We start from the raw sequence: 23,083 nt of genomic DNA on the forward strand, positions 1-23,083 counted from the left end.
AAAAAAAAAAAATATGTGTTAGGAAATCAATGTACTAGACTATGACATGGTTAGTCATTATATCTAAAAAAAAAAAAAAGGCAACACGGAGCTCAAAATAGGAAGGTATTTTCAAAAGTGATTTTGGGTTCATTTAGAGTTTAGAAATAATATGGAAGTGGGTTTTCTTAATGATTTATGTAATCCAAATGCACACACAAACACACCCTTTTATTCATAATTGCTTTTGAATGTTTTTAGAGTATTCTGTTATGAAAAAAAAAAAAAGCCAAACATGCAGAGCTCAGTTTTATTCATTTTTGAGGCACTATAAACTTGGGGGCCAGCAAGTGACATAGTGGTCAAGCCTCAGGACTCCCAATGGTCATCGTGGTTCAAGTCCCAGACCTGGTGATTTGCTTTCTCACTTTCCCTCTTCCTCTTTCTCTCTGTCTGTCTCTGGTGAGCACACATACCCTATGGAAAAACTCAATAATAATAATAAAAAAAAAAAAAATATGTGTTAGGAAATCAATGTACTAGACTATGACATGGTTAGTCATTATATCTAAAAAAAAAAAAAAGGCAACACGGAGCTCAAAATAGGAAGGTATTTTCAAAAGTGATTTTGGGTTCATTTAGAGTTTAGAAATAATATGGAAGTGGGTTTTCTTAATGATTTATGTAATCCAAATGCACACACAAACACACCCTTTTATTCATAATTGCTTTTGAATGTTTTTAGAGTATTCTGTTATGAAAAAAAAAAAAAGCCAAACATGCAGAGCTCAGTTTTATTCATTTTTGAGGCACTATAAACTTGGGGGCCAGCAAGTGACATAGTGGTCAAGCCTCAGGACTCCCAATGGTCATCGTGGTTCAAGTCCCAGACCTGGTGATTTGCTTTCTCACTTTCCCTCTTCCTCTTTCTCTCTGTCTGTCTCTGGTGAGCACACATACCCTATGGAAAAACTCAATAATAATAATAATAATAAATCATATTAAATCTTTGAAAAGGCACTATAAAGTACAAAAAAGTATGACTTACTCAAATTGAATCTTACTTTTTGCTGTTCTCAGTTCATTCCACCCTAGCCATTAGTAAACGTAAGCTTAATCAATAGAGACTCAATTCTGAACAGATTAACGAATTATTTAATTGGTTTGCATATTTTCAGAAGAACCTAATTTCACACAATGTAACAGAATTTAATAAATCAGCTACAGTGTCTCTGCGCTTTTCTCTAAGTTTAACAATTTCACAAGCTATTTACTCTAAAATACAATTTCTATTGACACACAGATTTCAGATTTGGTACTGTCTTATTTATAAGGTAAAAGTTATTAACACCTTACTGTTACATCTGGAATAGCATACGTGAAAACAAACTACATTTTTAAAACTCTCTGTTCTATTTAATTACTTGTGGTCAGGTGACTACCCACAAATATTTCTTGTAGAAAGTTGGTATATTCCCATCTTCCAAAGAGAATGTCAGTATACGCTTCAATATTTAAACAAACTTGAAATTAAAACGGGGAAAACAGTCATGTAACTCATCTGGAATTAAACAGACGCCACATCCATCAGAATCTCATTAGGTAACCAGAGATGGACTTGACCGACTGGGGATTCTCAGATTTAGGACGCCAAATCACACACTGATGTTTATTCCACACTTATGCTTGTTCAACACAGATGGTAGGAATGAAATAACTGAGCTTCAGTGGATCATGTCCGAAGAGAATGATAAATACAGATTTTTTTGTTGACAGTAGAGTTGTTTTCACATTCCACTTGAATTAAATGATGTTCATTCATGCCATGGTACATAATTTCTGGCAAAGATGCTTAGAAAAAGCCATCATCATAAAAAAAAAAAAAAGAAAGAAAGAAGGAATAAGAAAAAGAAAAAAGCCGTCATGTGGATGTCATCCCAAAACAAGTGAAAAAACTTGTAAAGTTATGCTCAAGGACTTCAAGAAAATATGTCAAAAGTTGAGTTGCTTCCATTTATTTTGAATACGTGCATATGTATTTAGATTTGTATATATTAATATGAATTCTTTTGTTATATATATAAATATATATTTAGGTATCAAAATTCAGGAGCAATATAAAGCCTTCATTTTAATAGACTGACAACAGTATTTTGAATGTCTTGCTTTTAAAGTTTGTTTGTGTGTGTGTGTGTGTGTGTGTGTGTGTGTGTGTGTGACACAGAAAAAGAGGAAGCGCCAAAAGGATGTTGACACGTTAATTTACTCTCAGCCTCAACCAACTCTGGATCATGGACATGCATGTGTCTGGCATGGCTCAGGGAGATTTCTAGACACAACCAGAACCTTCCCATGTGGGTCCCACTCACAGAGTGTCACATTCCCCTGCTGGACCATCATTCAGCCACTCAAAACATTTTGAATTTCTAACATAAAAAAGACATCATGTTTCCAGGGTGCTAGGTGTGATAGGATAAAATGCCGACCCTAATGCTGCAATGTTCTCAAGTTTGGTAAATAAGACCTGAGCCCGTGAGATTCTATAGAAAGGAGAAAAGTTCAGCGGTGGAGGAAGTTATGAGCACAGTAGTGAGGAAGCTCTGTCAGGATGTGCTCTGGGCAGTCATTGCTGGACCCTGACAGTGAATGGGCTGCAGAATAGGCAGAAAAGACAAAATTCTTCTAGTCAAGGGAAAAAAATTGAGTAATCAAAATTTTATTAACTAATGCTTGCTAAATTAGACCTTTCAGACATAACCTAATTATAGTATTATCAGGCATCCACAAGAAACAGTTTCAGTGATTCACTGGAGAGCTTACAGAAGTTAGAAAAGCTGTGAAACTCCCAAGTTTCCATTAATTACAAGAAATGAAAATCGATTCAAATCTGCAAAGGTAAAAGGCTCATAGCGCAGAGTCCAGGAGAGACCAGACACAAACTTCCGGTTGTCCTCTCTGGGCAGTCATACAGACAGCACTTGGATTTCCCAGCAAGAATGTCTACCAACACACAAAATAAGTATTGGCAATTGAGGAAGCCTGGCCAAGCCCCTGTGACTGACCCTATCTCCAGCCTCCCAAGGTCCCCCAGAGATCAGACTGAAACAGTATGGCCCAGGTTCCCGTGTGAATTGAAAAACAAGGAACCACATATTCACGAGAAATCAAGGCAGTCAAGGACCAGTTCTTCCTTTGGAAGGTTCAGGATTTGAAAACCCTAAAACCGCTGAGTTAGCACTTCACTGCACAGTAGAGTTTGTGTGACTGTAATCTTACACGGAAGGAGGAAATAAAGAAGGAAATAAGGAAGAGAGAGAATGAGAGATAAAGGAAGAAAGGAAAAAAATGAGAAAAGAAAGGAAGATCCAAAATCATGAAAAAATAGTACCTCCAAGAAATTCATCTGTATTCATTTGTTTTGATGAGGAGGAAAAACAAAACAACAAAAAGATAACACAAGTAGAAAGAACCCCAACTTCATAGACACGATTGGGCTTATCTTGGCACAGGGATCTTCTATTCAGGGAGTCGGCTTCAGCAAAGTAGTGTGTGTGTGGCCGTGTGATCCTCATAGTGTGATGACCAAAGGAGCAAAGGACCGCTTAGTGACACTGTCAACTTTCCATTGCTTCTCCAATGACCAGGTCTATTGAAGAAAGTTTATATTGAACTAAAAGGACCTTTTGAGAATGAACTACTTACCAGTCTTTCCTTTTTTATTTCTGTTTTCATTTTCTTTTCCGAACTGCCATATGGTCTTGTTTGAAGATGTTCCAGTGGATTCGATCGCCATCGGCAGGACTGGGTAGACAGTGGATGCCCTGAAGAGGTATTGTGCTTTTATCACACGATTCCTGGGACAAGCTCTTATTAAGTTGTAGAGTTGCTACAGCTTAATAAAAATGGTATCTAATTTAAAAATACCCAGCAGTTAGGGGCCAGAGATGGGGCTTCCCTTTTTATAAGTATCATCTCAATGTATTCTCATCTCTCTCCTGTGTGCAAGGCACTGTTATTACTCTCATGGTACGACGACGACAAAGGGAGGGGTGAGGGGAAGTAGTGGGAAGAGGTCAGTATGGATGCTGAGAGAATTAAGCAGATGGCTAGGGAGAAGCAGAGCCAGGATTTGAATCTCTGTGGGACAAAAGACAGTTTTCTTAAATACTTGCCGATTTTCCAAGATCGTAGAAGCCTTTATTCCTCTTTTTAGTTTAAATATCAAGACCAAGGATATGGGGGAAGAGACAGATGACAGCAAAATTGGTGTGCTACAATAAGTGAAAAATGATCTAACGTAGAGAAATGGTGTGACATTAATTCCGAGGCAAACTTGATAGTCGAGTAATAAAGTGACTGAAGTGATTACACACAATTGCAGAGGCAATTTTAACCTGTTGAAAAGTTTTCTAGTAAATTTCATTTACACTGTCATTTCAGGGTCACATGAAGACAGTCTATGAAGTTAATAGAGACAAGTATTTCTTTTTATTAATTAATTTTTAGGACATGAATTTGAATAACAATGATTTACTATGCAAGTTTTCTTAATAAATATAATAATGTCAGTGCTATTTAAAAATATTTTTAATTCCTTTTTTGTTTTGGTGGGGGGAGAGATGTCTCATAAGTAGCTTGAGAAAATACATCTTTAACCATATTCTTGGGGCCAGTCAGTGGTGTGGTGGTTAAGGCAGCTGGATTACACATGGCCAACTGCACTTTTTGAGACCCAGTAGCTTGAAAACCAGAGCAGGCACATCCGTATGTGTGCCCCAAATCCTGAAAAATGGGAAAAATGGAAAAAAAAAAAAAAAGGCATTGCAGAGTGACCAGTTCTCTATCACTATCCCTCTTTCTCTCTGTCCCCAGCAAGAGCATATTCCCTCTGACGAAATTTGAACAACAAAAAAAGGAATATCTTTGAACTTAAATATAGTATTGCTGATGCAATTTTAAACTATTTGACATTCAAATGGGGAATTATAGAAATACGTTCTAATCCAGCCGTTTTATTTCACTCACGTAACAGTATTGCTCAAAAGGAAAATATGGTAATAGAACCTTGGGTTTTTTTTTTTTTCATATTATTGTTCCTTCTATGTAATCAGTTACCCCAATAAAAGAAAAGAAAAAGTTAAAGCTAAGTGTTCATATCTGTGTCAAAACTGAGAATAAATTCATACACTGTATATTTCTTGCTTCAGTATGCCTTGCTATGGAATATAAGCAATAGAGGAAAACCCTTCCCATTGAAAGCCCCCCTTAGTATATTAGTGGAGAAGTCACTATATCCTGTGGACTTTGCTAATCACCAAAAGCACAAAGATAAATTAAAAATTACTCCCTCCTGCCATGGAGCTCTGAATTTAGTGCATTCTGCAATTTGTAGTGCTAATGCTATAAAATTATAGTTAAATTCTCAGTCCACATTACTAGCTTCATGCTCATCAATCCTCTCTCTTTTTTTTTTTTTTTTTTTGAAACAGGTAAGTAAACAAGGTTGTCAACTCCAGTCCCATTTCCTTGCCTGAAACTGAGGTTAATGTTTATCTGATACTGGGAGATGAATTTATTCAATAAGTATTCATGCTAATAGGAACATGTACAACACATGTTTGTGAAGCAGGCTCACTGTGCACCGTCTCACAATTTGTCTGAGTTGGGGTTGATAAGATACCCAGACACAACAAGTTCCATACAGCAGGTGTTTACTTACAGACATGCAAGGGCTAATGGAGCCTAGATTTCATCCTGAACTGGTCCCCCCAGGCTCAGGAAAGCTTCTCTGCACTGCAGCTGAGGTACCCAGAGAGCAGCAAGGCTAAAGAATTGAAGAACATCAACTGTTTCTAGGGGAAGACTGGAACAGAGCTTGGGGTATTCTGGCTAGCTTGCCCTTATCTCATGATATTGTGTTTCTAGCACATTCTACAATTATTTTTAAGAACCACAGTGAGAAGGGTGAAAGAACTGGTCACTCTAAGGCCACCAGAAACCTATCTGCGATGTCTCCAGCATATATAAGAAATATGTCCAGCAAGGCAGATAGACCGCTGTGTCCAGCATGGTAGAGAATGCACTTAGAGAACAGCATAGACAGAGACAGCATAACTGTCAGCGGTCTTGTGAGGTAGGAGATGATAATTAAGGTGAAGCCTGCAAGGCCACCAAAGCAAAGCAAAGTGGTGCAATACGAGGTTGGAGAGGTGAACAGGGTCCTACACATAACACGTTGCAGGAATTTCGACTTTATCCTAAAGGCAAGGAAAAATGATCAGAAGGGCTTTAGTCAAGAGGACAATATCCAAACGGCTTTTGGGAAGAATCACTCTGGCTCAGGGTGAATAATGGCTATGAGTCACGGGACCAATATGTGGCTTTGACTGTAACCTGGGCTGCGGATGCTGGTGCTCTAGACTAAATCAGTGGACAGGATGGTGGAGACTATGCAATGGTGGTTGTCACGGAAAATTCCCATGGGTAGTGAGTTGAGTGGATGTAAGAAATTTATATCCCTTCTTTTTATATTCTTTAAAAAAATGTTTTAATATGTTAGTAATATTAATGCACCTGTAAAGCACAATAAAAATGAATACTCATGATTGCAGTATGCAGTTTAGGATTTAGATTCACTGATGGCTGAAGCTGGTTGTTTGCTCCTGCTCTATCAGATGCCTACCTCTCTCTGTTAAAAATAAATAAAGCTATTTTGAACTTTGGGCTTATCATTCAGAATTTTTTTTTTTTTTGGAGAGGTTTTTGCTATAGGGCGCATACACTCACCAGAAAGACAGAGAGAGACAGAAAGCGAGAAATCACCCCCCAAGGGGATGGCCACACTGCAATCCCTTCTCCATTCTCCTCTTGTGATCTCAGGCACGCACGCACATGCTCCCAGCGTGAATTTAAGCCACCAGGTCCGGGACTCGAACCGTGGTCAACTACGTGGGAGTCCAGAAACATAGCCTTTATGCTAACTGCTGGTCCCACCCTCAGAATTTTTTTCAAGAATTATTTCATTTGTTTGTTTGTTTGTTTGTTGTTTGTTTTAATTTTGACCCAAGAGATATAGGGAGAGAGAAAAGGAAAGTGAGAAAGCAAGCTGCCAGGTCCAGGACTCGAACCATGGTCAGCCATGTGGGAATTCAGCACTTATGCCCCCTACTGGTCCTCCAAAACTTTTTTCATGCTAATCCATGTTGCTACCCATAGAGCTGTTGTATTCATTTTCATAGCTATCTGTTAGGTTGTCAGAAAAGTCATGACATGCTTTTTTCTGGGCAAAAATGCATCACAACTTTTCCGGTGACCCAATATTTCACAGTACCAATATACGATTCATTTATCAACGTGAGTGTTGTCCAGGCCTTTGCTTGTATGGTCCTGAATATTGCATAAAAGGAAAAAAGTTAAAATATCTATTCAATCTATGGAAAATTATTCTCGAAAGAATGAAGTAGCATGGTACAGTCAGCAAATGTTCAGGATGTAGCATTGTCAGTTTGATATGAAGGGAAGGCATTCCTTTATGTACCTGGGCATGTTTTCAATTTCATCTGTATGTGCATGTTTTTCTTCTAGTATTAACTTTCCTTTTTGGCTTCATGTCTTTTATAAATGTATCACTATACAATTTAGGGCCAGATAAATAGTAATGTGAAAATTTAACAGCAGAAAATGGTGAAATCCAAATCTCTAAAGAGGAAATGCTTTGTTACAACCATTGCTTTTCTCTTTCCCATGTTACCAACTTTTTAATTTAGCAAAAATCTATAAGTAGAGTTCTCTACAAAGATAATTTATTTCTTATGTTGATTTGAGATATGTGACGCTTTATAGCTCAACTTTTTTTTTTATAATTTCTAAAACTGTAGGAGTGATCACTTTTTGTTTCTCTTACTAGTCTAAAGAAAAGATGTGTGAGAATGTAGATCCAGTGGAAACTTCTTCTCAAACCGCCACAACCATACGAGCAACAACCACACAGTTCAGAGTGTTGACCACCACCAGAAGAACCGTGACATCCCAGATGCCCACGAGTCTACCCACAGAAGGTGCCAAAGAGCTATTTTTTGTTTTTCTCCTGAAGGAGGGGGAAAAATCACTCTGTCGACATGTACTAGAGTAGCTCAGGACACTAGCAGGAAAGTTATTCTTTGGCAAGCTATATTTCTAAAGGGGGAAAAGAAAAGACAAGGTTATTATGGACTTAAAATAAGTACCAGGATTATTTTAGTTTGTTGTGCCTTTTCTTTTTTTTTTGTTAGACTTAGCTTTTACCAATAATTCTGGCTACTTGTCCTCCCTAGAAAAGAAATATGGATTTCATTTCATGAAGTCAAATTTTGTGGTAACTGAATTCCATGTTGCTGTCACAGGATGGAAGGGCGGAGTGAATGTGAAATGTTCATTGATTTTGGATTCTGAAGAGTAGATAATTCTACTCATACGCAAGTCTAAGATTTTTCCTGAATACAATCAATAAACTATGATGACCCATAACATCAACAGGGCACTGTGTCATAGAAATTGTCCTTGAAATGTATGTCCTTTTCTAGGGAAGGCCAAAATACTAGAGTGTTAATGTATGGGGACAACTCATGGAGAGAAGGAGGTCGTATAGTAGCCAGGCCTTGATAACTTTTTATTCTGAAGGGTTTGCCTAGGAGAGTAGGCAGAAATACAAGAATAAATTGGACAAGAAAAAGCTTTGAGGAGAAAAAAAATCGTACTTGCTTATTGCCATAGTTTTGCTTTCATTTGGACAGGAGGTAAACTTGTCACTTTTATTTATAATTGAAATTTAATTGGATCTAAGGTTAGAGAATAAAGCGAAGTAAAGGGCAGTTACTAAATATATTTTATTGCTTCTGAAAGCAACATTATATTTTCATCTATGTTATTTTGGAATAATATTTTAATGTCTTTGAAAGTATTTATGTAATTTAAATCCTACTTTTGAGAGTGAACTATAACTACTGACATGAAAAGGCATATCTTAAGTTTTGTTCATTCAGTACAAGATCTTTTCATGTATTATTCTGGTCACATTTGCTAGCCCTAACGTTAAATTTAACCTTTGGTGTTAAATTTATAAATATTCACAAGTCTTAACTGTTCTTATTAATGCGGAACTTTTTTATCTTGATTTTTTAAATGGATAAATAAGATCATAACTAGAGAATTTAATTATAACAAATTAGGAAACAAAAAATAGGTATACTTTAAGTTATCATTGAATTGCTTACTTTTCTCACAGAACTGAAGCATTGTATATTACTTCGCTGAAGTTTTAGTTTGACAATCTGTGTAAAAAATAATTTAGACTATCTCATGTAAGGCTAGGACTTGTTCTCACTGCTCTAGAAATTGCCTTAATAAATTATTACAACCCAGTCGTGTTACAGTTAAGGCAGTTAGTTGATAATTATTTGATGATGTGATTTATGCACCTCTGAAATCTTTTTCTATTATAACTTTGAATTTCTTTTTCCAGATGATACCAAGATAGCTCTACATCTAAAAGATAATGGAGGTAGGAATGGATACCTTTTTAATAAACATTTTTAGGTACAAGTCTATTTAATTCATTTTAATGTGAAAAAGAACTTATGGGTTTCTGAATACAGAATATGACTATATTGCATTCCTTGGTGGCATTTAACATAAGAATAATTCAGTGCATTGGATTTGGAAAGTGACCTAAAATCCTCAGCTTTGCAATTGTTTGTGAAACCACATGATGCCAATTACCAATCATAGAGTAGAAAATTCATGCGTACATCTTGATATTCTGGTTGCTCTAGTCTTTTTAGTTTGAGGGAGGAGTCTTCAAAAGTCAATGGGAAATGCATACTATGAAAAAACTATACAGGGATTTCATAAAACTTTTGTACCAAAACAACCTCACATTTTAATTCCATTATACATGATTTTTTTTTTTTTTTTTTTTTTTTTTTTTTGCTATAGGGTGCGTGTGCTCACCAGACAGACACAGAGAGACAGAGAGAGACAGAAATGAGAAATTACCTCCCAGGGGGATGGCCACGATGCAATCCCTTCTCCTCCATTCTCCTCTTGGGATCTTGGGCATGCATGCACGCGTGCCCGGCATGAATTTAAGCCACCAGGTCCGGGACTCGAACTGCGGTCGACTACATGGGAGTCCAGCAACATAGCCATTACGCTAACTGCTGGTCCCAATACATGAACTTTTTAAGCCCCCTCATATGCATGACTGTCCACACAGATAGGGGTTTTGGACTCAATTATTTTTCACTAAGTTAACTAGTTGGTCTTCACCTTTTAAACATAAAATCATGAAATAGAGCATTAAGCATATACTATGCCCCCTTTTCTTACCTGTTCTATAAAGCAAAGGGCAAAAAGTAAACATTAATCAAATAAACATTTTCCTGGTAGCATTCTTAAAGTTTTTCTACTACAAGTTAGAAATACCAGTAACAATACTTGAAACTGTGAGGAAAAGTTATTTCCCACAAATATATCGTGAAAAATATTGATGGAATTTTTTAAATTGTTCTTTTTCTGTTAAACTAAGTTGGCTCATGTGTGCTTTCCTATCTGAGGATGCTGGTTCTTGATAAAAGAGATTTTCATTAGTAATTGTTCATTCATCTCAGGAAGAGGTCTTCTCTACTGGCAGCCTCTGTTCTGTAAATGTGGGTGCATGATGAAATTGATCCCGGCGTGGTTTTATTTTTCCAACCCCAGATATTTTCTTTAGAAAGCCAAGGTCTCACATATACATTGTTAGGGACGTTTTCTTTACCATTGTAGAGAACAGTTCCTAAATTACTCAGTCTAGTTTAAGCAAGCAATACGTCTACACAACTATGGGACACTGTTTATATTAATATGACATCTTTAATTTCACGCCAGTTCATCTGAAAGAGAACCTGCTTAGCCTCTCATACAAATCATTATTATATGAACTGCCTATTGTCTTGCATCTGTATTGTAGTGTTTTATTTCATTCATTTCTTATTCATTATTGTATTAATGCAGTAAGTGGATAGCTTTACAGATGACCATTTGCAAAAATATATACTAGTTAGAAATAAAATCTTGGGAACCAGCAAGTAGCATGGTGGTTAAGGTGCTGCACACTCCCACATGGCCAACCACAGTTCGAGTACCGAACCTGGTGGCTTGCTTTCTCGCTTTCCCTCTCTCCTTTCTCTCTCTATGTCTCTCTCTGGTCCAATTAAAATATGTGAATGAATAAATGAAATTTTAAAAAAAGAAATAAAATCTAAATGCTTGAGGAATTTTAGCAACCCCTCAATTTAGGATTTTCCAGAGCAGAATGTTAGTAAATTCTATGTTGGGGTTACCTCCATCTAAGGGGAGGTGGAATAGGAAGTATAAAAATGGAACTGATCCCTAGAAGGCTTTTGTTGTATTTGTTACATTTAATACTTAATATGGGTGATAATTACATGTGTGTTTGTATTTTTCTCTATGCTTTCTTCTCCCTACCTGCCTATAATATAGTGATAATAGGAAAAACAAAGGATTCCTGTGATGAAATAGATGTGCAGTACTTTGGGTGAAAGAAAATTAAAGAGAAATTTTCAGGAGAAATGTTCCAACCTGTTGATGTTCATCCATTCATTTTTTTCATTCCTAATGAATGTGTGCTAATTGCAAAGTATTGCTGCAGGCATGGAGCTATAGTGGTGAACAAGGCTCAGACAGATTTCCTGCTTTCAGAAAATATACATTCTAAAAGATCTTTAAGATAATTATGAAGATTCATATCTGACATTTCTTTACTATTTGGTCATAATATTTCTTCCCAAATAGCATCTCATGGACTTAATGTTTTGTGGAATGCTCTTTGGAAAATGGTGTCCTAGGGGTTTTGGATTCAATCTGTTATCCCAAAGAAAATCCTTAGTTTTGTTCAGGCTTCAAAGATTCAAAACCTTGAAGAGTTTCTTAAAGCAGTATATTATAACCATCTTGGAATGCTAAAAAAATTAACTTAAGTAAATTCCAAGATTTACGTGTAGGATTTGGGGTATACTAGAGAGCTGTTGGAATTTTCAAATGATATTTCCATAATTCATATGCAGTAGATATTCATCAGAATTCCAAAATATCACAATGAGACTTCAAACTCTCTTTATATCTAAGGCTGTTTATAAAGCACTTTCCCTTAAAATATTCAAGTGCAGTTAGAACAGACCAACCTGACCAGTATTAAGATAAATATTTCCAAAACAGTACCTAGTGGAAACCACACACTCCTTTTTATAGCATCCTTATTAAGACAGCATGCTATCATTGCTTTTTCTTTCATGGGATGTGGAGATGCAGGAAGGATTGCCAGTTTAAGCCCAACTCCATTAGTTAATTAAGCATGTTGAAAACAGAATTCAGAATTGTCCTTCCCCTCCCGTTTCCCATTTTCAGAAGATTCAGGCCATAATGAATAAGTATGCCTAATTTAAATGTTTTCGAACATTTATTGGGATTGATTTTTTAAAAACATGCAAACTAATAAATTAATTTTTATAAATTGCTATTATCGTGGCAAAGAAATTTAGCACATTTTATTTCTTGATTTAATTTCTTGATTTAATTGGTGGTTCTTAAAAGCATTTTAATTTAGAGCTCCATACTTCTCTGGAAAAGTATGTTTCAAAGTAGTCAACATGGAGCCAGAAAACAGTGGCTCTGCCCTTCCACACATTTTCTCCTGTAAATATTGGATTACCTCAGTTTGGAGTCGAGACATGTTTGTGAGTGAAAGTAGCTGATTTTCTGAGTGGATCCATAGCTGGCATGATTATACATTCGGTTTCCAGGAGATTTCTCTTTGTCTTTGATATGAAAGGCTAAAATACTTCTGAGCAACTGGACACCGTAGCTACACACTAGGGTTTCTCATCCAGAGGACCCAGACTGAGTTACAGTCTGCTAAGGTACTCTTGATGAACCTTCATGGTACATTGAGTCTCCTGATATATTTAGATTAGTTCTAGGTAGAGATTCTTGTAGTTTCAGGCTAGTTATTTGCCTGAAGAAATTTTATAAGTCATCAGGGCTAAGTGGAACTTCTAAGCTCTGTAAATAATTTGGAGAAGAGAACATGGGAAAACACCTAAACATAGCGGATGATATCTAATAAGTGCAGGTTCCCTTAGTAAGATACAGCCTGGACAGGGCCAGTAGATGGTGTGCTGGTTAAGGCACTGGATCATACATGGCTGATAGCAGTTCAAGTCGCAGACCCAGTGGCTTAAAACACACTGGGCATGTGTGTGTGCATGCCCGCAATCCGAAAAGGAGAACGGAGAAGTGATTGCTGTACGCTAACTGCTGGTTCCCCTATTTTTGAATATTAATTGAAAGCCTACTTAAACAATAAATCACTAAACATTATTAACTAATTAATGCCAATTTAGTGGAATTTACTAAAATTTTAGCATTATTTTTCAAGTGTCTAAAATAATTTATGGATCAATTTGCTGGTTATAGATTGGTAACATTTTCCTTCACGTACTATTGAACAACATAAATATTTTCATTGGGAAAATGTTGTGGATACAACACAGTCTTCAATTTGAGACAGGGCTACAAAAATGTTTTATATATATGTGTGTGTGTGTGTGTGTGTGTGTGTATGTATATCTATCTATCTATAGATATACATATATATATATATAACTCTGATTAACTATTGTAAATAGCTACGTGTGAAAACTCAGAAGAGGCGATATAAAGGTGGCATTTTATTCCCACTCAAAGTATGGCTGGTTGCATGTTTAGAATAATACATAAGTTTAATCTATAGCATACTTGTCTCCTGCTTATGGAAAAAAACAGAAAGGAGAAGAAGCAAAGCAAGGAGAAGGAAGAAAAGGTGTTAGAAAAGGAGGTAGGAGGAGCAATCATTTTTGAATGCTGACTTTGTTTCAGGCACCTTCTCAATGCTCTGCGTATGTTAACTCATTCCATTCACACGACACCTGTGAGTTGATCTCATTATTCTCTCCATTTTTTTTAAATTTTGAATTCTTTTAAGTGTATTTATTTCTTCTGTGAAAGATAAAAATAGAGACAGAGGGATAAGCACTCTTCACAAGGTCTTCCTGCTGCCAACCAGCCCCAGCCTCAGCCAGCCAGGATCCCAGGCATGTGCACCTACCTGGAACATACAGGGAAGCCTCAAACACACACCCAAAACAGTTCCAGTGCTGCTTACAGTAGAGGCCTCTGACAACCAAACATCACTTGAGAAATGCCAGGTTAGGCTATTTTACTTACACCTACTATTTTTTTTTTTTTTGAGATGTTTTTGCTATAGGGTGTGTGCACTCGCCAGACAGAGAGAGACAGAAAGCAAGAAATCACCCCCCAGGGGCATGGCCACACAGCAATCCCTTCTCCATTCTCCTCTCAGGATCTTGGGCACGCACGCACACGCGCATGGCATGAGTTTAAGCCACCAGGACTGGGATGCGAACCGTGGTCGACTACATGGGAGTCCAGCGACATAGCCATTATGCTAACTGCTGGTCCCTACACCTACTATTTTCTATTTCTTTTTTGGTAAAAACCAATTCTGCTTACAAGTGTTTGAAAATAAATTTTTATTTCTCATGAAATCATGCAATAGTGTTAATTTTACTCTATCTAGAAAATCACAAAATGTTAATTCTCCTGTGTAGTTGTGTAACATCAGTGATACCAGAATTACTGGCGTATGATCTCCAAACTACAAGGCCACCCTGGAGTTCATGCTCAAAATCTGGTTTAAGGTTCTTTCAGATCTCTTGGTTTCTCTAGAAATTCAGGTTTAATTTATGTATAAGCAGTATCTAGAGTATATTCTTCAAATATCTAAAAATATATTTCTGTAGATCATGTCATGAGCCTTCACATCTTTTAGGGATTTTCATATTCTAGCAATAGTTAATTGGAAGAGTTACTTTTTTTTTTTTTGGAAGAGTTACATTTTGAAGGTGTGACCTAGTTGTATATTTTAGTAGACAACTGATGACATTTGATTAGGTTGCATTTTTAAAATTTTTTCAGATTTTCTTTGCATAGGGCACATATGCTCACCATAGAGAGAGAGAAAGAGAAAGAGAGATAGAAAGGGAGAAATCCCCTCTTTCCCAGCGGGATGGCCATGTCACAATCCTTTCTACTCCATTCTCCTGTTGGGATTTTGGACATGCATGCACATGTGCCCTGCGTCGTTTTCAGGCCACCAGGTCTGGTACTCTAACCTGCAGAGTTGACTCTGTAGAATCCAGCACCTGTGGTTAAAGTGGGCCACCTGCTGACCCAATTAGATTGCTTTTAAATGGCACCTACCACCTAACTAAAAATGTAAATAGCTTCAAGATGCAAACTGGATAAAGTTTTATACAGCACCGAGAAGAGGTTTGTAAGTAGAAACAAGAGTTTTTATTTGAGAATTAAATTCTTCAACCACGTTCAGCTCTCTTGAGCAAATTGAACTGTGCCACTCTGCTACACTGCAGATGTTAAAATTATTTCAAGTTATAAAATCTTGATTTGAGTTCATTGTTTAGAATCTATTAACCGAGATTTATTAAAGCACCCAAAACTGCATTCTCTCTTGGTCTCTTTGAAGATTCTTCCCTGTAGTAGAGTCTGATTTCTTAAAGAAATATTTGGAGGATCAGCCCATGGCCTGATGGCTACATGAGCTGGATTCCAAATGGCTGACAGCGCAGTGTGAAACTCTTGAAAATCGTGCCAGGGATAGCTGTGTTCAGGCCTCAAGTCCTGAAAGGAATGAGAATTGGAGAAGGGTTATAGAGTGACATTCCCCGTGGTAGTCGTGGAAGGTGTTCTCTCACTTTCCCTCTCTGTGTCTCTCTGTCTCTCCCTGGTGAGCACATATTGCCATGCTTTCTGGAAAAAAATATGTAAAAATAAGTTCTAAATGATTGATCAATATCTGTACTCCAGACAAGGATGGTGGATAATCTACACAGTATCACGTTGTGATAATATACACAGCATCACGTCAGAGGGTGGTGATGCCATCAAAAAGATGTTGAAATTGCTACATTAAGCAGTTTGCAGAACATGATTAAGTTAAGCCAGAGGTCTAACCCTGCAAAGTCATTGATTTCAGAAGTCTAATACAGATTCACTTTGAATGAATTCCGGTGGAACTTCTGGTCTAAATTCGAATTCTGTCGTGTTCAGTTTCCTACTTCTACACATATCAGAAGACTTTTCATCCCAAGATAAAATGTTAGGACATGATTCTGGTTTCTTCACTGGAATACTTCTGAGGTAGTATTTTTATTACCTAGACTGTAGTGACAGATCAAGTGTGTAGTGTTTCATTTATCATTCAGCTGAATTATTTTCTGACTTTCATACATAAATCATCAAAGTAACATATCTTTTACTATTTTTTTCTAACCTTCCCTTGCTGGTATCTTTTTTTTTTTTTTCATCTTCTTTTCTGTGGATCACAGTCTTATAAACAAAAGGGAGCTGTTATTTCCTTTTGACAAGCTATTGAATATCTATCACTTTCTGTTTCTAAAACTGTGAAATATCTTGGCATTTAGTTTTATCTTTTGCCTTGTTTGGCTACTTTTTAAATGTCAGCACTAACTCTATTCTAAATACATGAAAGAACTATAATAGTGAAAATGTTTATATGTTTTATACTTTAAAATGATATTTCAAGATTTCCCTAGAATTTAGAATGTCTCCCCTAAACTTTTGTCTAAGAGTAGTAGTTCTCAACTCTTCTGTGTTTTATTCTCACCTGATAATTTGTGTCTAATTTTATTGTTCCAGTTTATAAAAATCACAAACTCAGACTGTTCTCCATCTAATAAAATCTTAGCCTCAGCACTGGGACCCAGACATTAATATATTGTTTAAAACTTCTGGTGATTCCATTTTAAAATTAAATTGAGAATGAGTGATCTGATTTTATGCTTCATGTATATGAAGGACTCAGAATCATTGGTCTTGGACAGTCTCGCTAAAATGCATATTCTGATATAGCAGTTCTACAGTGGAGTCCATATCTTTGCATTGTGTTTCTAAGAAGCTCTTAGATAATGCAGTTGTTAGGACCAGCCGTTGGCATAAGCACTATGTCACTGGACTCGCATGTAGTCAACTGATGTTCGAGTCCTGGACATGGTGGCTCAAACTCACACCAGGTGCATGTGCATGCGTGCGTGCCCAAGATCCCAAGAGGAGAATGGAGGAGAAGGGATTGTGACATGGCCATCCCCCTGGGGGGTGATTTCTCACTTTCTGTCTTTCTGTCTCTGTCTTTCTGGCAAACACACGCACCCTATAGCAAAAACCTCTCAAAAAAAAAAAAAGACAATGCTGTTGGCACCAATCTGTAAACCACATTAAACGCCAAAGGTCAAATGAGTTTTTTCTTTCTGTTAGAGTCTCCAAAATAAAAATGATACACCTTAATTCTGAGTCCACCTATTGTTCCTCATCTATACCTCGTGGCTTCCCTGAAACAACATTTTAATTGGTGCCTCAATAAATAACTTGGATCTACATGTAATAAATGCATCTTGCCCTGTGGAGGCAAAGAGCTCAAAGCATTACGTCTGTTATAGCCCATAACTGATCTTAATATAGTATATAAAATCGGTGTATTGAAACTGTTGGCAAATTCATTTGCTTCAGCAAAGATATTTCAGTTTTCTGTATTGTGTTGAGCCATATGAAATTACTGGTTTTTAAAAAGCATTTTCAATCTACAAAAGTTACAATTTTATTGCTCAATTTAAGAGTTTAGAAAATTGTTATCAAATGCTGGGAAAGAAAACAAACACTCATATTGGAATGTACATTTTCCTCTTTTTGTTGGTTTGAAATTGGACCTATAATTAGCATTTATGCTGCTGATAGAACGCAGAACAAAATGATGTACTTCTTCCCCTTTCTGTTGACCTGTAGATGAGATTCTTAGTTAGAGCTTGTGCTGCCGGTAGAACATAGAAAAAAATCTGGAAGCAGAGCCTCTCTTAGGAAATGCACACACATGGCTTCCAGGAAGGGCTCACAAGACACTTTCCACGTGCATTGGTAAAATGTTCCACCCACATCCCTCTGATCAGTACCTATTTCCCTTTCATTTTATCACTATCTAATTCTCTATTCGATTGTCTAAAAAGTCATATCATATTTTCCTGTTTTTCTATGCAAAAATGGGTCATGAAAGAGAGATATTGTATGTCTCCATTTAATATATACCAAAAGAGATTAAATTGGAGGACATAAAAGTAGTAAAAATAGTTATGGACAATGGAGACAGTGTGGAGGGAGAATGGGAAAAGGGAAGAGTACAGGAAAGAAAATCAGGGAGAAAATGTAGAGAAGCAAGACATTTGTGGAACACAGAAATGGTTTATTTCCTGTTGATGATAATGTATGTAGTATTCTCAACTAGGCTAGTTGAGAATATACCTAGACTAGTCTGAGGTATATTTCATGTTGGGTAAATTCTCTTTGCAATCCAAATGATGTATAGCAGTCGAATGTTTAAAAAAAAATAAGAATAAAAATAATTTCTTTAAATGGTTCCTAGGACTTGGGTTTAATTATCTGGGTAGATGATGATGCTGTTTAATAGGGAATATAGGGAAAGGAGCAGGTTATGGGGGGGGGCAGTGAATTTTATTTGAGCATGTTGACTTTGAAGTGCCTGTAGAATATCCAAATAATGTCCAGTAGGCATTTTTCTACACAAAGTCTGAAGTTCATTTGAGACATCTGAGCATAAGATATAAATTTAGACATCCTCAGCCTTAAAATAGCAATTAAAGTTGTACATAGGAGTGAAGGAGGTCCCAGAAAATAATGTCTTGGCTCACTATCACATCATTTATAGAAATACTTGAAACTTGGTGATTTATAAAGGATAGAGGTTTATTTGACTCATAACTGATGGCCAGAAAGTTCAAAGACATCACAAAATGGCAGAAGGAAGAACTTTAAAGAGAGTGGAGGGTGGTTTATATCCATGTGGCATATTTCTCCCCTTCTAAACCTACCAGGATTTAATCATGGAAACCCCACCCTAATCTCTTTCTCAATAATCTCTTTCCTAAGGCTTCACTTTATAACACCATAATCAGATTAAGTTTTACCCCCTTAATCCCATTAAAGTGGTTCAACATATAAATTTGGGGGGATATATTTAAACTCTAACTGATGATGTTAAAATGAAAAAAAGCAGAGGACTAAAGGGGGAATATATAGCATTTGATGTTTGATGTTTTGTAAAGAAGACTGAAAAGACAGCCAAAAAAAAAAAGCCAAAACTTAGAAAACCAGAGAGGAAAATTTTAAGGGGAAAGTAGCAAATAGTGTCAATGCTTCAGACAAGTCAAGAACATTTAGAAAAAAAGAAAAGTGACCATTATATTAGATAACATGAGGACGGTAGTTGACCTTGACTAGACAATTCTACAGTTCACTGTTGTTCAGTACCCAGACAGAATCTGAGAAGCCTGCAGCAATAAGGAAATTCAGGTCAAAAAGAACAGACTACTTTTGCAAGAAGTATGATTTAAAAAAAAAAAGAAGTAGAGATTTTTGATGTCGATGGTGTTGTTTCATTTTAGGAGCATATTTACATGCAATAGGCGTTGGAAAAGAAGTCCTAAAGAAGAGAAAGAGTTAAAAGATGACTAAGAGTAAAGCGATGTCTCTATAGGCATGGTGGGTGCAGTCAACATGTGTCAGGGGAGGTAGGAAGGAGGGAGAAGGTAAAGGATTTTCTCTGAGTCCGCTGTTTGCTCATTATAGTAGGAAGCTACGTAATGTGGTAAGAGTGGTGTTAGGGTTCAGAGTATGTGTTCAGAAGTTAAGAGAACCCATAAAACATTTTCAAGGAAAAGGGAGCCCCCTATTGATATATGAATGGGCTACCAGGGTGTGGTTGAAACCCCCTGACTTTGGTGAGCATCTTCAAGGCTAGATGACTTCAACACTAACTTCCATTCATGTGTGCTTAAATCACTAATGCTTATTGCTCACATACTATGCTGATCTACTTTAAGGGAAAAAAAAGAAAAGAGATGCTGATGAAAAGATATGCTATTTTTAAAAAGGTATAATGCTTTGTAAAGAGTAATCCATTAGATGGTAAATTTAGTTTAATCTTTTTCAATAGCTAGGTTCACCGTTCCATTAAAACAAATTTTTGCTTTAATTTTATTCTGCAGTGATCAAATAATACTATGCAAGGTTTCAAGTATATCTTGGGCAGGAAGGACAGGAGCTAATTATTTAACAGTAATTCATAATGGTGTTGTAAGATACTGTGACAAAATATTATTACTGCAGTTACAGTAAGTAAGTGATTTTAACACATATTAATCATTATGCTAAGCAACCTCTAAAGAAAAGTTATAAAAAGTGTGGAACTAAAACTCCACTGTAAGAATTTAAGTGAAATTCTAAAAAATCCTTATTTAACCTAAAGAAGACCGGAGAAAAAGAACAAAGGATCACATAAAAGGTAAGACCTAAAGAAAATAACAAATTCACAGACCAAATCCAACCATACCAATAATTATATGAATATAAGTAAAATCAACTCTTCAACTTAAAACATAGATTATTGGGCCAACTTTTTAACAAAGCAAGATTCTAGCCATCAAGCAGCATGGTGGTTAAGGCTCTGGATCCAGTGGCTTGAAAACCACACCGGCGAATGTGCGTGTGTGCCCAAATTCCCAAGAGGAGACTGGAAGAAAAGAGATTTCAGGATGGTTATCCCCCCCAGGGGGTGATATCTCTCTCTCTTTCTCTCTGTCTCTCTCTGGGGAGTACACGCACGCTATAGCAAAAAAAATTTTTTGGAGAGGTGTTTGCTATAGGGTGTGTGCGCTTGCCAGAGAGACAGAGAGATAGAAAACGAGAAATCACCCCTCCAGGGGGGATAGCCACGCCACAATCCCTTCTCCTCCTTTTTCCTCTCAGGATCTTGGGCATGTACATACGTGCGCCCGGCATAAGTTTAAGCTATCAGGTCCAGGACTCGAAGCGCACTATATGGGAGTCCAGTGACATAGCCATTATGCCAACCGCTGGTCCCAGCAAAAACTTATTTAAAAAAAAAAAATTCAAGTATTTGTGTATAAGAAATGTACATGAAAAGTAAATATTTAAAGATATAGAATACCTCAGGGTAAAATGATAAGAAAAATACATACACTACAAACATAACGATAGAAAAGCTGGAGTGTGTATAAATATAAACTAAATAAACTTAAAAGAATGCCAATAAACAGACAAACAAAAATGCAAAAAAGAAAAATTAGACTTTTTTAAAATAAAAGTCAGAAGGCTACAGATTTGAACTGCTATACTGTCAGCTACCTTAACATGACTGACATTTGCAGAACATAGTTGTTTTTTCAAGTACACATGAAATGATCACCAGGACAGACTACACGCTGAACCATAAAAGCTCCTCAAAGCTTAAAAAGAGTAAACTCAGACCGCGTTCTCTGATTACAAAAAGAATCAGTAACAATACAGTATCTATCTATAGATAAGGGCATTGATCTTAAATGTTCTTGCCACAGAAAGAAAAATAACTGAGTGAGATAATGGATATGTTAATTAGCTTGAGTCAGTCATTGTACAATCTGCACCTCTAATAAAACATCACACTGTACATCATAAATCTATAATGTGCACTTTTTATTTGCTAATAATACTTTTTTAAAAGAATCATTCATTTCCATTTCTTTGTTATTGTTATTATTTTAATTTGACTAGAGAGAGACAGAGAGAGAAAGCCAACCACTAGGTCCAAGACTCAGACTGCAGTCAGCCATGTGGGAGTCCAGCACCTTAACCACCGTGCCACCTGCTGGCCCCAAGCCAATTATATTTTAATGAAGCCTGGGTAGAGGGAAATAGCATACATAGAAAATCTCCAAATATATGAAAAGTGAGGAAACACTACTATTGGATTGTCAAAAAAGTCACAACAGAGTTTTGCATAGAAAAACAGAAAAAAATATGTCATCTTTTTGATGTCTCAATAAATAATATATAAATCACAGAAAAAAATCATAAGAAAATTAGAAGTATTGCAATAGAATGATAGTGGCTACAATATACCTAAATTTGGAGGATGCTGCTGAGAAATATGTGGAAGGAAATTTAAAGTTCTAAATGTTTACATAGAAAAGGAAAGAATTTTAAATTGATGATGATCCAGTCTTCCAATTTAAGCTGAACAGATTAAGTACCAAAACAATTAAATATATAAAATGTGATTTATCAGCTAAAAATAATAGTAAGAAAAATGAGCAAAAAGCAGAGTAGAAAAATTAAATAGAAAAGACAAACAATAGGAAATATTAACAATCAACAGTCATACTCTGTCAAAAATTTAACAAATTTAATATTCCCTAAGAAGACTAATTAAAAAAATAACAAACATTAAGATTAAAAACATTTTTTGATCAAAATTCTGTTGAGAAAATGAAAAGGCAGGCCACATACAGGAGAAAATGTATACAGTACACACGTATTATAAAAGACCTGCTTCAGAAAATATAAAGATCTCCTGACAGACTACCGAAATCGAAATGGGGTACCATTTCACACCCCTAAGAATGTCTGAATGCTATGTAATGCTCATTTCAATGAGGATATGGTACACTGGAGCCCTGAAACTAATATTGATGACGCACAGTGATATTGAGGAGGATACGGTGCACTTGAACTCCAACACATTGCTGACTGACATGTAATAGCGTACAACTACTTTGAAAAACTGGCCATTTCTTATAAACTTCTGGCCTTTTGAGCCAAAAATTCCACTTGTGTGTGTGTGTGTGTGTGTGTGAATATTCTACACACAAAAAAGCATAGTGTGCAAGAATGTTCATAGCAACCATATTCACAATTGTCAATAACTGAGACTAGTCCAGATGCTCTTATCAGAAGAACAAGCAGCTCGAGTGTATTTATACAATGTGCTACTAATCAGAAGAGAGAATACACTACTGGTACAGGCTGTAACACAGATACATCTTTTTTTTTTTTTTTTTTTTGTATA

At 36.4% G+C, this 23,083-nt stretch overlaps 1 protein-coding gene across 1 annotated transcript in view; it reads left to right on the forward strand.

Annotated features, from left to right (window-relative positions):
* The window catches only part of PLXDC2 (plexin domain containing 2), a 520,858-nt gene that overhangs the window by 446,514 nt on the left and 51,261 nt on the right, over positions 1 to 23,083 (forward strand). The window contains exons 10-12 of the mRNA XM_006141612.3: positions 3,748 to 3,808; positions 7,886 to 8,036; positions 9,479 to 9,517. Of these exons, the coding sequence (XP_006141674.1) occupies positions 3,748 to 3,808; positions 7,886 to 8,036; positions 9,479 to 9,517 (251 nt within the window). The remainder of the gene's footprint in view (positions 1 to 3,747; positions 3,809 to 7,885; positions 8,037 to 9,478; positions 9,518 to 23,083) is intronic.

This window comes from Tupaia chinensis, unplaced genomic scaffold (assembly GCF_000334495.1).
Source record: "Tupaia chinensis unplaced genomic scaffold, TupChi_1.0 Scaffold000060_1, whole genome shotgun sequence".
Lineage (NCBI taxonomy): Eukaryota > Metazoa > Chordata > Mammalia > Scandentia > Tupaiidae > Tupaia > Tupaia belangeri.